General features: G+C 46.0%; 1 protein-coding gene across 4 annotated transcripts in view; it reads right to left on the bottom strand.

The window, feature by feature from the left end:
* LOC119186491 (snake venom metalloproteinase leucurolysin-A) overlaps positions 1–15,361 on the bottom strand; it is a 122,029-nt gene extending 106,668 nt beyond the window's left edge. For 2 of the 4 annotated variants that reach the window (XM_075871820.1, XM_075871819.1), the window contains exons 1-2: positions 15,145–15,361; positions 9,016–9,063 (exon numbers count right to left, since the gene is read on the bottom strand). In XM_075871820.1, coding sequence (XP_075727935.1) covers positions 9,016–9,063; positions 15,145–15,190 — 94 coding nt within the window. In that variant the 5' untranslated portion in view covers positions 15,191–15,361. Of the gene's footprint in view, positions 1–8,990; positions 9,064–15,144 lie in introns of all 4 variants that reach the window. The other 2 variants (XM_075871822.1, XM_075871821.1) reach the window with 1 other exon arrangement.
* Positions 15,362–17,839: the final 2,478 nt, after the last annotated feature.

Raw genomic sequence — 17,839 nt, forward strand, 5'->3', positions numbered from 1 at the left:
ATGTCGCTGACGCCGGCCGATCCCGCAGCTGTCAACTACTGTTGCGACGCGCGCCTCCGACGACGTTACGAAGGGCGCCTCGAAATCTCACCGCTGCAACCACTGTTTCGAAAGACGACGACGCCAACACGGTCCCGAAGGCGCCACTGCTTCAAATTCCACCGGGAAGGTTACCAGCCGTTTGGTAGCGTAGGTTTCTCAGCTCGCGACTGCTTCTGCGCAGAGCTGAGAGACGAGCGGACGAGACGACGGTGAGTTAAACAGGGTTTATGTACATCATATATACAGAGGCGTTACAAATTCGGCACTGGGGCCGACAGAGACTCGAAGAGCCGAGCTCTCCTCTCTAACACATAGGTCTGCTCTCAAATAAGACTGCTGTCAAAGGGGTCTCTTCGACGCGCCGCAGGGCTTCTTTTATATGCACCGGGTCCAACCCGAATGTCCAACCAGAAGCGCCGCTGGTCGCGAGGTCAGAATCCTCCAATGAGGTCGCCGCTGAGCCGCGTCCTTCTTTCTCATCGAATCTGGAGAGGCTGCGCTCTCGGTGGCTGCACCAAGGACGAGTGACGTCGCCGCGCATTGCGTCAGCTGCCCCCCCCCCCAGACAGGAACACGCCAGTTGTTTACTCGACGGGCTCGCTGGCTGCGCTGACTCACTGCACGTGCGCGCCAGAAAGGCGCCGCGAGTGTTTACGCCGTTGAGTTGTTCGCGTCAGGCGCGCTGGCATTGACACAGATTGCCTTTTTCAGAGGCACGGACATTCGCTGTGGACTCGCAGGCATAACAACGTCTAAGCAGACAGGTGTCAAGCATTTCCTCCTTAATCGAAATTGTAGCCACCACAGCCATGGTTTGATTTTGCGGCCTTCAGTTTAGCAGTCAAGGGTTACTTGAAGCGTATATTAGTTGTGGGCTGTGGTCTTGCTTCCACGATGCATCTTAAGTACAGCAGTTTGGTGCCAACCAGGCATCTCTACTAGTGCACTGGTGCTGTCTTTTTGCATTCATAATTTACTGCAATATTTCAGTATTTTATCAAGATGCACTTCTGAGCAGCTCTGCGAAGTGTGTGATGGTGTTTATTACATTCCTAATTTTTTGCAAGAGGTAATGATTGTTGCATGTATTCTGAGTTAGATATGAAGTTACGAATTTTCCTTCTTTTATACTCTGTAAGAGTGTAAAGCCCAACAAGTCACTCTGATATACTTTGCATATTGTACATCAGATGGCTAAATTGTGTGTGCAGAGCTTATATAAACAGCCCTTAGTGTTTAGAATGCCTTGAAAACTGTCTTAGGATCAGAAAAAACTGTTGTGAAGAGTGAAATAGTCTGGGCGAACAGTTGAAGTTCCTCAGATAGGCTGGCTAACATTTCGATAGGACTTCTTTCCTTCTCATCCTTGGCATGTTAGCTTTAAGGGGGTTAGTAGAGACGTCATCTCCTGGTGGTGGTGCGTGTCCTTGTTGGCAATTGCCGTCGGAAAAAAAATTAGAAAGCAAACAAGTGTAGTCCTCACTTCACTTCAAGTTGGCTGGTAGCAATTCACAATGTTCTCGGAGGGTAGAGAAAAAAAGGGAAGCAAAATAGAGGAAATAGGCAAAGTAGGAGCGGTGTGCTGCCGCTACAGACACGAAAAAAGCAAAGAGCTCGAATGTTCGAAGCCAGCAGATGGTCCCCGCGTTTGGCCATCCCAAAGAGTTGCCGACGATAAAGGCCTATGCTGTTCTCGAACATGTATGGATGGGACTTATAAGAAAGCGGTTACAAAAAAGCGCGAGAGAGAAGCAGGCGGCTACCTTTAAATGCTAAGATGTCAAAGGTAAGCGACACCAGATCTGTTCGGAAGAGAATGTGTTTAATTGGGAAAGTCATTGGTTAAAATATGCTTTCACTATCCCCGTAGGTGGCCCGCTCAACAGAATTGCCTCAAGAATTTGGCGGCATGTTAGCAGAGAAATAGGGAAATTCAGAATGCAAAGGAATTGAGCATCAACGAAACACAGAAAGAAAGGAAAAAATGAAAAAAGGCGGGTTGGAGGTAGGTGACACGCTAGCGTTAACAGACGAGGAAAGGAAAAAAGAGACGCAGAGAAATTTGTGGCTTGACATTGACTTAATGGTGCACGGTAGGAGTGTTTTTTGAAGTGACAAAAGAGGACAGATAGCTGTGGTCAAAAGGTTCTGGAAAATAAAAACTTCATAGTTGTGTGTATATAGGCACATGTATATCTATATTTATATATTAAAAAATTTTGAGAGAACATCAATAGTACAACTTGTAGTCTAGGAGCGATTCCATGTAATACCGGTTATGTCTATTTGAAGGTTGAACCTTTCTCGTTTCTAAATGCTGCCGTAATTATGCTATGGCTTTCAGCGATTCCGAATGGCGACGTGCTACATTGATTCGTGATCGGTGTAGGTGCTTACATTTGTTTATCAAATATCATTCCATGTATTTCCTCTCTCATGGTGAGCAGAAATTTGTAGAACATGAAGCTTTGCTTGGTTGAAATTGTGGCCCTGTTGGTTGAAGTGACTGGCTACTGCTTTTGGTAAATTGTGTTTGTGTCTGCACAGTGGCCGTTCAGTCTTACGTGAACTGGCTGCCCAGTTTTGCCTATATATTTCCTTCAGGTGGCACACTTAAGACAGTATATTAGGTTGTTCGAAGTGCAGATGAAGATCGATGGGACCTTGTGAATGTATTCAGATTCTGTGCTTTCTAAGTTGTTAGCCAGCTATATATTTTTACCAGTTGAGCATCTGGGCCGGCCACAGGGACCAAACGTCCTAGTGTTTGCTTTAAGTTTTGCGGGAATTCGCAATGCGTGGCACGTGGCATTTGCAACGCTAACTTAAAGACGTGATTGTTCACGCAAACTTAGACTAGGACGTCTGATCCCTGTGGCCGGCCCAGGTGCTCACCCTGCAAATATATACAGCCGGCTACCACCATAAAAAGCACAGCATCTGACAACACTCACAAGGTCACATAGAGCTTCACCTGCACTTTTAAACAACCTAATATACTTTTCTGGTTGTGCCCGCTGTAGAAAACAATATATAGGCGAAACTGGGCCGCCAATTCACGTAAGACTGAACGGCCACCGTGCAAACACAAAGCACAATTTACCGAAAGTAGTAGCCGGTCACTTCCACCAACAGGACCACAATTTCGAAAAAGCAAAGATTCACGTTCTACAAAATAATTTCCGGTCACCACGAGAGAACAAATACATGAAATCATACATTATACACAAATTTATGTCCCTACACCCATCAGGAATCAATGTTGCACGTGGTAATTTGGAATCGCTGAAAGCCATTGCATAATTGCGGCCGTATTTAGGGACTAGAAACGTTCAACCTTCAAATAGACATAACTGGTATTACATGGAATCACTCCTAACCTACAGATTGTAATAATAATATTCACTCTAAATTTTTAAAATTTTAATTATAGATATGTATGTGTCTATATACACACAACTACAAAGTTTTTGTTTTCGAGAACCTTTCAACCACAACTTTCTTTCCTCTTTTGTCGCTTCAAAAAACACTCCTACCGTGCGCAATTAAGTCATTGCCAAGCCACAAATTTCTCTGCGTCTCTTTTTTCCTTTCCTCGTCTGTTAACACTAGCGTGTCACCTACCACCAATCCGCCTTTTTTTCATTTTTTTCTTTTCTTTTGTGTTTCTCTCGTTGTTGCTTATTCCCTTTGCATTCCGAACTTGCCTATTTCTCTGCAAACATGCCGCCAAATTCTTGAGGCAATTCCGTTGAGCGGGACACCTACGGGGATAGTGAAAGCATATTTTAACCAATGACCTTCCCCAATAAACACGTGGTCTTCCGAACACATCTGGTGTCGCTTACCTTTGACATCTTAGCATTTAAAAGTAGCCGCCTGCTTCTCTCTTGCGCCTTTTTGTAACCTCTTTCTTATGAGTCCCATTCATAGATGTTCGAGAACAGCATTGGCCGTTATCATCGGCAACCCTTGGTGATGGCCAAACGCAGGGACCGTCTGTTGGCTTCGAACATTCAAGCTCTTTGCTTTTTTCGTGTCTGTAGCGGCCACCCATTGGCAGCACACCGCTCCTACTTTGGGTGTTTCCTTTTTTTCCTTTCTTTTTTTCTCCGCCCTCTGAGAACATTCTGAATCACTACCACCCAACTTGAAATGAAGCAAGAACTGCACTCCTCTGCTTTATAGTTTTTTTTTCAGGCTACGATTGCCAACAGGGACACATGCCACCACCAGGACAAGACGTCCTTTACTAACCCCCTTGAATCTAATATGCCAAGAATGAGAAGGCTAGGCACCTTTGACGAAGATAGGTTCTTCTATCGAAACTTTGGTCAGCCTATCTGAGGCATTTCCACCGGTCGGCTCTCATTTTGATTTTGTTGTGAAGAGTGTGTTTTTGAGAAATGGATGCTGATGCTGTCTTTATTACCTAGAAAGATGCTGAAAAATAAAACTTGAAATTTTAATATGTGGTGAAGCTTCATGGGGTGAGGGCTGATCTGTTAATCATCTTTCTTCAGCCGCTGACCTTACCTGTTCGAATATTGGCGGTAAAATGCTCTAACTGTAGTATGTATGAAATATAATAATAAATGTGTTTCCTTTCAGTTGAGAGAAAACGTGTGTTGTGTTACATGTACTTGACATTTATCTTACGCCAATATATGTCTACTTTTAGGAAGTGGGAAAAGATATTTATCAATAAGTGGAAACGATGTCTACCAAAGCAGCTCTGTTATTTTTGTATAATCAGAAAGTTTGAAATGAACTACATGAGGCTGAACTCGCATGGTTTCGCGATACCAAGTGAAACTGCAAATTAAGTTGCTGAAATACGTATATGTCTGCATCCTGCATGAGACGTGTGCACTGTTACGGGTAATAATGTTTTCAATATAATGTGTTATTGTGACTACACAAACGTATGCATACCAAGCACCCTTGCTGTATCAACTCACTGAGCCACCAATTGATATACCGGAGATGCTTATGCTATTTAAAACTAAATATTTGTATTTATTGTGTAACCATAGCAGGCAGTCTAAATTTCTGTAGTCGGCTTTACAAAGAAGGCTTTGAGGAATATCATTGCATTTCAGTAAGCTTACACACACACACACACACACACACACACACACACACACACACACACACATATATATATATATATATATATATATATATATATATATATATATATTGAGATCAAACAGACAATATTGCCAAGGAAAGTAAAGAGGAAGTTATTAGACCGAATTGTAATGTAAATGTGAAGAAAGAAATGTGGGTGAAAAGATAACTTGCCATGGACAGGAACCGAACCTGCGACCTTCGAATAATGCCTTAGTCGAAGGTCGCACACCCTTTCAACACCCTCTTAAAAGGGTGTTGAAGTATAAGAACACCCTAGCATTTTGCTGAACACCCTTCGTGTAGGGTGTTCAGCTAACACCCTTTCAGTAGGGTGTATCTGAAAACACCCATGGGGTGTTACTCTGGCGACAAGCCAGTTTACACCCTTAAGGGTGTAAAAAATTTCACTGTCTACTGTTAAATGTGATCTGCAAAAGATGCAGCCATTTTGAGCGCATCTCTTGTTTCACGCAGTCACCACCAAAATACCAGTGAGGGTACTTCAAGCGCATATGCTTTTTCTAGCGAGACCCAACACTTGCGTTGGAAAATTTTACTGTTTGAGTTTATCTGCAAATATAGACAGATGTTTTGCAACTGAGTTACTGTGTCGAAGATTTCCTCCATTAGCGCTGTGTTTTCAGGAGCATAAATGCGCCTTCATGGGTACGTATTTGTCACAGTGCTAAAACAGCATTTCTTCACCAAATAAGGTCACGTTTATACGCGTTTAAAGCTCATTGCCGCTTTTACGTTACGATTTCTAGATTTCTCTACTTATCAGTGCATTCTCGAAAAGCTCTGACTTGTACCACGAATATTGTCGCTAAAAACAAAATAATGCAACATGTTTTTCTATAATACTGTATGATGGCCTTCGGTTGTCTATTTACGAGATTATATGAAAAATCGAAGATGGGGTTTTTCTTTATTATTCAAGTTTCTGTGGAGTTCACTTTTGCCAATATGAGAATTTCGAGGCAATATATAAAAATTTACATTTGCCCTACGGCAGCAATAGTTTATGTACCTAATGAACACACTATATCCTTAAAACGTGTCAAGTTTGAAAACGCTGCTTTCATTACTTTCGGAGAAAAGAAAATGGGGAATAAGTAATTTATTTTAAACTGTCGCAAAATTAGACATTTTTAAAAGATATTTTCTTACGGTCTGCAAACTTGAAACCACACGAATTCATTCTTCATTAGACATACATTTCAGGTAAAAAATATCTTCCTTGAAACAAAAATATTTGTCTTTTTATAGCATCTGCAATTTTTGAAAATGACAGGTGACGAAATTGGTGCCTTCGTTTTGGTGAAGTGTGATTTTTTTTTCTCGTAAGTTATGCCGTTAATCATAAAACAAACTTGACTTTCAGGCTACCTGGTGAGAGGTGCACGAAATACAAAATAGTCAATGAAATCTAAAATATCAACTTTTGGACCCTTGTCAATCTCTCGTGGAATCATCCACGCGCGTCCGCGCGTCCTCCCGCCAATCATCGCCGCGAACGGCACCGCTTGGTCGCTCGCATGTGAAACAGGCTTAACACGCAGGTTGGGCTTTTTTTTTTCTTCAGGCATCTCGGGGTTGGCGTGGCGGAAGAGTTTGGTCATCTCTTCCGTGAACAATGCCACATTTTCGTTTGGAAGCTGCAAACAGGGTTCAGTTCAAGCAGTGCTTCGCCCTCTCCTTGCGAAAATGACGCCCGTGAATGTAGCGAGGAATGTAGTGCGTAATGTGCCTCATGTTGTCAGGGTTCACTCCTGGTTCTCGAACCATGAGCGAGCGCCATCTTGTAAGGCGAAGTACACATCATGACGCTTATCTTCGCTGGTCCAGGTATTGAAAAGCGCGACTCGGTCGTATGCCTCCAGCCAGTTTTCCGGGTATTCAAGGGCTGAACCATGGAAGGTCGGAGTCTTTTCGGGGTGCCGGAGCAGGATCGGTGCATGCGGCACAGGGCTTGTCATCGTTGCTGCGGCCATCTTGGTGTTGGTCTGCCGGGTCTGCTGAGGTAGAGGCCCGAATTTCGGTAGTAGACCTTATTTCCTGGGCCTTCTCTGCTGCTCAGGGTTGTCGTCGATGTTTTCATGACTGGTGCTGGCTTCCCGGCTTGACGGTGCCGTCCGGTACATGAAAAGAGCAACGACCCGACGCCAACGACCCGACGTTCGTAAACATGCACCTATGTATGAAAACACGCATGTTCTTCGCATTTCGTCCTCATGGAAATGCGGCTGCCGTGACAGGGAATCAAACTCGTGCTATCGAGCGTGACCGCGTGACACCTTGCGTTCTAAACAGGGCGGGTAGCATTTATTGCCAGCTTGAGTTTAAGAAGTTATTTTTCTTACATGTCGTCATTTTGCGGATAATAATAATAATAATAATAATAATAATAATAGTAATATTAATAATAATAATAATAATGTTCGGAGGTTTTACATGCCGCAGGTGTCGAGTGGTCATGGTGCTTGACGGCTGACCCGAAAGTCACAGAATGGAACGATGGGCGCGTTGGTCGCAATTCAGTCGGCAACAAGTGACAAAACGCCCTGTGCTTACATTCAGGGACAAGTTAACGAATCCCACCGTGTGAAAATCTGTGGCACCCTAAACTGCAGCCTCTTCTATTACTGTTGTTGTTCTATGATGTAAAGCCCATACAATTGTTAATATTATTACATTTTTTTCACGAAACAGAACCACAATTTTTTAGGAGGCAAAACGCCGCGAAGGGTTCCCGAAAACTTGACTGCCTGGGGTTCTTTAACGCGCACTTAAATTTTAGCACATGGACATGCAGCGCTTCGCTTCCTTCCATATATGAGCCATCTTGGTAGGAAGCGCAGCCACTATTACACAGAACACAAAACACAAGCGCTGTTCTGTGTAATAGTGGCTGCGCTTCCTACCAAAATGGATTCATACCAACTGACCCGATACAATTGTTTATTGAATATATGAGCGCCACTGAGGAATGTACGCTGAGTTTTCTGCGTCCGCAGTATGCTAATAAATATTGTTTTATGGTTCAGGCAGTGTTAATGACTGAGATGATTGGAATTCTCGCTATTCCCCCTCTCTGGGGGGGTAGCATACCAGTCCTCCTAGAATGGTTAACATGCCTGCCTTTCCTTTCCTTCATGTCTCTCCCCTTTTCCTCAGGTGATGCTACTAAATATTTGGACTGGTGTTTATTGGGATGAATAGAGTGGATTGCAACGCATTACATGCAAATTCAGTTACATACTTCGAAATTGGCAAAGACATGACCATAGAAGCTACGGAACTAGCAAGAACAACACATTCTGAAGGTTCGACAGATTTGATAGTATCAAGTGCGTCATATCTAAAACAATAACAATATTTCAACTCATTTACGTGCGCTAGCTTTTCTGTGATAGCAACCTTTCTAAAACTTTCGGCGAGTTTCGGGAGTTTCTATTCACTTAGAACTGCCTGTAGAGCCTTTTGTGAAGCAACGCGACATCTTAAACAAGCCTGTGCTCAAGCTGCGCGAGAACGAATCCGAAAGAGTTACCTGCTAGCTTTACGCGCTATAACAGTTCACTTTGTTGCTATCAGATTCAATGGTTCGCCTTGCGGCAAAGTTTTGACTTATTTTGCAATGGTTTCAGCTTCCAATATTAGTAACACCAACTTCATCAAGCAAAATAAATTTCTGCTCAAACCTGCAATGCCTCAATCTGCCTATTAGCTGCTTCATCTAGAAATATAAGTGCAGTAATAGGATTCATAAATGATAAAGAAACAAAGTATAAAAAAGGGTGACCGCTTACTGCTTCTTTCACAGAATGAACTTACAAGGTACACTCTTGCTTATGACTGCTTTCGAAGAGGCATCACAAAGTGCTAAAAGAAAAAAAAAACAGGCATTGGTACAATTGTATTCCCTCCACCTCTCATATGACGCCCAAACAAATTTATTGTAAAAGTTAGTGCCCTTGAAGTATGTCATTCATGCAACAACTGCAGCTACAATGGTCAAGTTACAATTTTTAATCAGTATTTACGTACTACCGCTTATATTGAAAGCTGCGGAGAAGTGTAGGACAGATATAAAACACTACACTAACATTTCTCCATATGAAGGCTGTTTCATTTTTTACATTCTTCATTATTATTCAATATATAGAACTTGCTAGGACTGCTGCCGCCAAATATGAGACCTTTCCGGAACGAAAACAATAAGCCAAATAAATGATGACTGTAAATAGCATACACTGGAGATATTTATCCTTAGTTGATTAAGGATAATGTTCATGTTTATCCTTCGCTCACCTATGCTCCGTTTATGAAGGAGAAATAGGACATGGCGAGTTCGCTGTCTAGTGTTATCAAAATCCAAAGCTAGTAGATGATTGTGACAAGCAATAAACTGCCTCTATTAGGCGTTCGTTCATACTGATCGCCTGTATTACTTCTAGAGACCAAGATGGACAGACTGTTGGTTGAGTTGGTAATTCATTATCCCCGACAAAAAAAAAACGCGCCATTGTCCAAGTTTCTTGCATGCATTCTCTGATTCTAAAAATCTCTACTGAAATACGTTGGTGAGCTCATGGTAGATAATATCGGTCAATGTATATGATTATCTATTTCAAGTGTCACGCAGTTTATTCACGTACAGACCTACTGGAAGGCCGAGGAACGCCAGAAGAGCGAGGAACGCCAACAGGCCGAAAATAAAAAACAAACGCAAGCTCGGGTCGCGCGTGCACCAACGCTGTGGCTTGCCGTTTCATGCTGCTTCTTCGTCGTTCGCATAGTTCCCTACGTTGGCCCCCGGTGAATAGCGTAGCCAACCTGGCGACTTAAGGCGTAGTCACTATAGCGGGGTCGTAATACGGCTTCAGGCGACTCACATGCACAATTTCTCGGCCACGACGGCGTAAGTCATGAGACTGTGTCAATGGCTCAATCTCATAATTGACGGGTGACGTACGGGCGAGAATGCGGTAGGGCCCGTGGTATCGTGCCAGTAATTTCGACGAAAGGCCAGGAGTGCTCGGTGGAACCCAGAGCCAAACGAGAGCACCAGTCGTGAAAGTAGAGAGATGTCGGCCGGTGTCAAGCCGTAGCTTCTGGTGGCCTTGGTCCTCGGTTGTCAGAGAACGGGCCAATCGTCTGCAATCTTCTGCGTACCTGGCAACATCAGAAATTGCAGTGTACTCAGAGGAGTCGGGCGTGTATGGGAGGATAGTGTCTAGCGTGCACGATGGTTCGCGTCCGTACAACAGAAAGAAAGGGGAGAATCCTGTTGTCGCGTGCGTAGCGGTGTTATACGCATACGTGACGAATGGAAGGACAGTGTCCCAATTAGTCTGGTCTGAAGCTGTGTACATCGTCAACATATCACCGAGAGTGCGATTAAATCGTTCTGTGAGGCCATTCGTCTGCGGGTGATATGCTGTCGTCAGGCGATGAACCATGTTGCACTGAGCGAGCAACGCTTGAATGGCGTCAGACAAGAAAACACGCCCCCGGTCACTCAAAAGTTCACGGGGAGCACCATGGCGAAGAACAAAGTTGCGCAAGATGAAAAACGCAACTTCCCTCGCGGTTGCTGCGGGTAGTGCTGCTGTCTCCGCGTAACGCGTGAGGTGGTCCACGCCGACAATTATCCACCTATTTCCAGAAGACGACGTGGGAAGTGGTCCGTATAAGTCGATACCAACGCGGTCAAATGGACGCGCTGGACAAGGCAGAGGCTGAAGTGTACCGGCAGGGCGTTGAGGTGGGACTTTACGTCGCTGGCATGCAGTACAAGCACGTACGTACTTGCGGACAAATGTGTACATGCCGCGCCAGTAGTACCGCTGACGTAGACGGTTGTACGTTTTGAGAGCGCCAGCGTGAGCGCTTTGCGGGTCGTTGTGGAAAGCAGTACAGATTTCCGAGCGCATGTGGTTGGGTATCACTAACAGCCACTTCCTACCTTCAGACGTGTAATTCCGCCGATAGAGTAGGTCGTCTCGAATAGCGAAATGTGTGGCTTGACGGCGGATAGTTCTTGACACTAAATTAGCTAACGGATCAGTCAAAAAGGCGAGGAGTTTGGAAATCCACACATCTTTGCGTTGTTCCGATGCCATGTCTGTGAAGTCGATTGGTGTTATGACAGCTGAAGAAGGTGACGAGGAGGCTGGGTCAGCCGGTAGCGGCGAGCGGGATAGCGCATCAGCGTCGGAGTGCTTGCGGCCGGATCGGTATACAACACGAATGTCGTATTCCTGTAGGCGAAGCGCCCAACGACCAAGGCGCCCCGATGGGTCTTTGAGCGATGATAGCCAGCATAGAGCGTGGTGGTCCGTAACGACTTCGAAAGGGCGGCCATAAAGGTATGGGCGGAACTTCGTCAAAGCCCAGACAATTGCGAGGCACTCTTTCTCCGTGACGGAATAATTACACTCGGCTTTCTTGAGGGTTCGACTCGCGTAAGCGACCACGTATTCTTGGTGCCCTGGTTTTCGTTGAGCCAATACAGCACCAAGACCGACACCACTGGCGTCGGTGTGGACCTCCGTAGGCGCATCAGGGTCAAAATGTCGTAGAATTGGAGGTGATAATAATAACCGCCGAAGCGCGGTGAAGGATTCGTCGCACTCTTTTGACCAAGCAGAAATGCCTTTGGAAGTTGTCAACAGGTTGGTAAGAGGCGCGATGACGGAAGAGAAGTTGCGCACAAATCGACGAAAGTATGAGCACAGGCCGATAAAACTTCGAAGCGTCTTGATGGAATTGGGCTTCGGATAGTCGGCCACGGCGCGGAGTTTCGCCGGATCCGGGAGAACACCCTCTTTGCAGACGACGTGACCCAGAATGGTGAGCTGACGTGCGGCAAAATGGCACTTCTTGATGTTAAGTTGAAGGCCAGCAGAGGTGAGACACGTGAGAATAGCACGAAGACGAACAAGGTGAGTGGAAAAGTCGCGAGAAAAAACGACGATATCGTCTAGGTAGCAAAGGCACGTGTTCCACTTGTAGCCGCGAAGGATGGTGTCCATCATCCGTTCGAAGGTAGCTGGGGCGTTGCAGAGTCCAAACGGCATGACGTTAAACTCATACAGCCCATCAGGTGTTACAAATGCAGTCTTCGATCGGTCAGGATCAGCCATTGGAACTTGCCAATATCCTGAGCGTAAATCTAAGGAGGAGAAATATTCTGCCCCTTGCAAGCAATCGAGAGCGTCGTCGATGCGTGGCAACGGGTACACATCCTTCCGAGTTATCTTATTGAGCCGGCGGTAGTCGACACAGAATCGGATAGACCCATCCTTTTTGCGCACAAGTACAACAGGGGACGACCAAGGGCTCTGCGATGGCTGGATGACACCACGCTTGAGCATATCGTCGACTTGTTCGTTGATAATACGGCGCTCTTCCGCTGAAACTCGATATGGTCGTTGGCGTAAGGGAGCATGAGTACCGGTGTCAATGTGGTGCGTGATGTTCGCTGTGCGACCCAAAGATGGTTGAGCGCAATCGAAGACAGAACGGAACTCTCGAAGAAGGGACAAGAGTTCGCTTCTTTGTGTCGGCGATAGCTCAGCGGCAACAGAGGGCTGGAATGAGTCTGGCGCGGGCACTGTGGCCACAGGTGGCGTCATAGCATTGAGCTGGAGGTGAGGTGCGTGTTCGGCGAACTCTAGAGGGCGCAAGAGGTCAACGTCTTGTATGTTACCCAAACATTCTCCGCGAAGTAAGGTAACTGGCGACGATAGCGAGTTCGCGACGAGCATGGCGGTAGCACCGGATTCCACGGTGAGTACGGCAAAGGGCAGGTGTAGGCTACGGCGGCGGGTAAATACGTCAGACGGAGTGAACAAAACAGTTCCGGCTGGAGCGGCCGTACAGGTCAGGGCTACAAGGGCGGATGTTCTCGGAGCTATTTCCGTGTCTGCAACAACGACAAGTTTGTAAGGTTCAGGAAGAGAATCCACAAAACAAGAGGTTGGCAGCGGTGTAAGGGCAACTTCTGCACGTGAGCAATCTATGATGGCCCGATGACGCGAAAGAAAGTCCCATCCAAGAATGACTTCGTGGGAGCAGGATGCCAGCACAAAAAATTCAATGGCATAAAGTTCACCTTGGATAATGACACGTGCAGTGCACACAGCTGTAGGTTCTATGCACTGCGAGTTGGCCGTGTGGAGCATCAGGCCCGAAAAAGGCGTCGTCACCTTTTTCAACTTGCGGCATAAGGGCTCACAGATTATGGAAACGGCGGCCCCTGTGCCGATAAGCGCTTGTGCGGCGGTCCCTTCAACATTGACGTCAATAACGTTTTGCGGCGAGAAAGATGGAGGCCTTAAGCAGTTCGAATTGTATGCAGCTGTTGCCTCCGGAGCTGCAGCGATCAGTTTCCCTCTTCCGCAGCAGGTCGGCGACGCATAGGTGACAGGGAGCGTCGTCGTGGCGATGGTGACCGTTGGTTTGCGTAGGGTCGAGGACCGTCAGTGGTGTACCTTGATGGCGTCCTAGACGACGACGCCATTGGCCGGCCCACGGCGTCGACTGGAGGGGGATCTCGGCGACAGTGGCGGGCGACGTGTCCAGCGATACCACAGGTGAAACAGATGGGCCTATTATCTGGCGTCCTCCAAGCGTCTGAGTGACGATAAAATGGAGCTGGAGATCTCGCGTAGGGATACGGCGCCGCAATTGGGGTTGTAGGCACGACATAGGGTGGCGTGGCAGGTTGAGCATACGGCATACGCTGTTGCGTAGGCCGAGCAGCGACGGCGGCGTACGTGAGAGGCATTGTGACTGGTGGTTGCTGATGCACCGGCGGAAGGGCTTCAGCGACTTGGGTCCGAATGACGTGTTGGAGGTCCGGTGCCAAAGCTTGCGTGGGCTCATGTGTCAGTGGCAGCAGTGACAGCTGGCGCGCTACCTCTTCGCGGACGAAGTCCTTGATTGTCGAAAGCAGCGGCTGCTGGTCGGTAGGATGGGCAGCCAGGTGCAAGCTTGCGAGCGTGTCTGGCGTCGTGATGGCTTGACGAGCAATTGCGCGCTGCCTACGCAATTCATCGAAGCTTTGACAGAGGGAAACGAGGACAGCAATGGTGAGGGGATTTCTCGCGAGCAACATCTGAAAGGCGCCGTCGTCAATGCCTTTCAATATGTGCCTGATTTTTTCTTCCTCAGGCATGGTAGAGTTGATGCGGTTGCATAGATGCAACACATCTTCAATGTAGCCCGTGTAGGTCTCGCCTGGTTGCTGTGCACGGTGACGTAAACGGTGCTCGGCTTGAAGCTTGCGTGCCGCAGGTCGTCCAAAGACGTCCGTAATAGCCGTCTTGAATGCAGACCACGTAGTAATGTCAGCTGCGTGGTTATTAAACCACAGCTGCGCGGTGTCCGCAAGGTAGAATGTGACGTAGCCAAGCTTACTTGGGTCGTCCCATTTGTTACTTGCGCCGACTTTGTCGTACCTCGCCAACCAATCTTTGACGTCCGACTCAGTGGAGCCCGTGAAGATAGGAGGGTCTCGTTGAGGATACACGGCACCGCAAGTGACATGAACGGTCGAAGGTCCCACCTGGAGAGGCGTCTCGGTGGCCATGTTCGTGTCACGTAGAGGGGGAAGCTTACGGGAGCGAAGTTCCAGGTTTGTACGAGAGTCCACACACCTCCACCAGATGTCACGCAGTTTATTCACGTACAGACCTACTGGAAGGCCGAGGAACGCCAGAAGAGCGAGGAACGCCAACAGGCCGAAAATACAAAACAAACGCAAGCTCGGGTCGCGCGTGCACCAACGCTGTGGCTTGCCATTTCATGCTGCTTCTTCGTCGTTCGCATAGTTCCCTACACAAGGGTTTGTTATGCAAGAAATGACATGCAGTAATGGTTGACGGAGTGATTGTGCATTTACTTTAACATTCGCAGCACTTAAACACTAGCTTGTGTAATACCAGATATAGTTACCGAAAATAGCGCTCCATCGAAGAAGTCTAAGGAGTGCCTTGCTCATGCTTGTGAACTCCTTCGTTGCGTAATGAGAGGTGCTTAAGGACTTCGGAACAAGTATTTTGATTTTGAGGCCAAGCGCAAGCGCGACATTCTAGAAACGGTGGTCCTCGAGTATGTAAAACGTAATTGCGCCTGTATTAAAACAGAACAACACTGCATCTGTAGAAGCCAGGATATTTTCGACCCCTAAATTGTATTCACTGCAGCACTTCCTAAAGGTTACGAATCTGCCACAACCAATGGCGATAATAATGTCACGTCAGTCAGATTTTTTTTTCGCTGACTAGAGATATATTTTTAAGGGGCACTGACACATTGCTAGGATGTAGGAACGACATTGAAAAAATTCTTAGTTGGACCTTTCCGTTCTGAAGAGCTAGATGTATTGTTTCAGGGCAGCTACAGGAAAAAAGCGTTCATAAAAGACGGCTGAGAACCGCAGTTGGGAAGACGCACTTCCACTGCAAGCAGAAAACCTAAAAAGCAGCCTTGTTTCAATAATGTGTTTTCCATTTGTCAAGCGACTGCATTTCTTGTTGAGCGTTCTTTATTGAAATGTTATCTTCTTACGAACGCACCTTTTTTAATGCGTTGATACACACTGCACAAAACTGAAATAAATGTAAGTGGACTTCCTCAAGGATGGTTGCTTTATTTTGCGTCGATTCCATGCGTGTGCCAAAATTTACGCTGTGGAATTAATATCGCCTTATGCCCTTGTGCCAATCACATATTAAGAATGTCGAATAAGACAAATAATTTCATTACAGATGACGCTAACTAAAAAAACGGAAGCAGTAGATTATCACGTGGACATCTGGGGCTGTCGATATTCAAAAACTCATCAACGTTTCAGCGTACCTGCGCTGAAGAAGCCTCCATTTTTGAGGGCTCTGCACGTGCGATAAACGTTTTGTACAACCTTAGGGAGTGGTGTGGTAGTGATAACGCGCACAAGACAAAACAATTGCAGAGCTCACTATATACCTTGATGCAAAAAGCAGCGCATTCGCGGCACACACATGGTGCGCATGTATTGGCGGACAAAGTTTTGTAGTTGCTTTTCAATAAAAACGTAAACAGTGATTTACGCTGAATTTGCATCCTATATTTAGGGCACCTGTGTTACGTTGCAAGCTCCATTTACTCGAAAATTATTATTACCTTATTATTATAAAGCACATGGTTTCAGAAAGCTCAGTCAAACTTTCACTTGATTACTTATGCACTGTACATGTTGCGCTTTTAACAACGCTAAGAGGACAGCTATTGGACCACAGTTTGCCTTGTCCTCGTTATACCACCATGAACAATGATACCAAATTAAGTCAAAACATAACACATCTGATGCCACGTGTGTGGCCATACTAATATGGCTCTCGATTCGTGACCTTATGACGCCGAGAAGTGAGCCTTTTCAAACTTGGCTTGCCTTTTTATCTATGGCACAACAATTTTTAAATTCGGCCTCTTTGTCATCGTATCATGACTCATAAATGAAAAGACTTGATTTGGGTTCAATGTCAGCTGATATTTTCGCTTCATACATGCTTCACTAAAAATATTTTTGCTTCGTACATGCTTCAAACTAAAAAAGTTTTAGGCATGTACATTCTAGGCGCATGTCAAGGGCTCAGTTCAAGTGCTGACATCTTAATGCTCTGCTCGTTTCATCTCAGCCGCTGCTAACTTGTCATCTCGAGTTGAAAGTGGCTTGACTTGACGCTATCACTAAAGGTTGTATTATTTCAGTGACTTCAGTTGTAACACTAATTGTAATTGGTGAAATCCTGCTCACTTGACTCAAGTATGCGTGACCATTAAGATTTGCGATTCGCTGCGAATAGACGTTAGACTCACGGAAAATTTGAATTTTCCGATGAAAATAATAGATAGATTACGAGGTAAGGGTAGAAAAGAAAACTTGGCAGAAGATATATATATATATATATATATATATATATATATATATGCTTTTTTTATAAATTATTATATTCATCATCATCATCACCAATCCAGGGCTTTGTCGTCCTCTTCACCGGGTGCCGGGTGTCAGCGCCATCATGATCGGTTGTGTGCGCTCTCTGCCTTGACCTGCGTTCAGGATACTGGCTAGTTTCTATGCATGAAGAGGATAAAGAGGAAATGACATTTGCAACCGCCGACGGGCTACGCGAATTCAACGTTATGCCTTTCGGGCTGTGCAACGTGCCCGCAACACTTAGGCGCAAGATTGATACCGTGATGTGCGGCCTCAAATAGAAGACCTGCTTCTGCTGCTAGGACGAAATAGTTATTACAGCGAAAGCTGTTATGAGATCACTTTTCGGGTCACGCGCAGTTTTTATTGTCCACGGCTGCCGCCGCCGCCAGTGCCTGTAACCACATCACGCGAAAATAGAAAAAAAAACTTGTACCAATGACACAGTTGCGCTTGAACCCAAGTCCGCTAGGTACCAGCCCAATATTCTACCCCTTAGTTACGCCAGTGCTTGTAACATGTTGTCAAACTTGCCTTAGGCATGCATGACCTAGCGGACCCGCTCATGCCTTAGGGAGGCATGCCCGAGTCCGCTATGGGCTAGCCCAGTCCTCTACCACTGAGCTACACCAGTTGTTTTTCCTTACATGGTATTTAATACAAAAGCGG

This window comes from Rhipicephalus microplus, chromosome 8 (genome assembly GCF_043290135.1).
Source record: "Rhipicephalus microplus isolate Deutch F79 chromosome 8, USDA_Rmic, whole genome shotgun sequence".
Classification (NCBI taxonomy): Eukaryota; Metazoa; Arthropoda; class Arachnida; order Ixodida; family Ixodidae; genus Rhipicephalus; species Rhipicephalus microplus.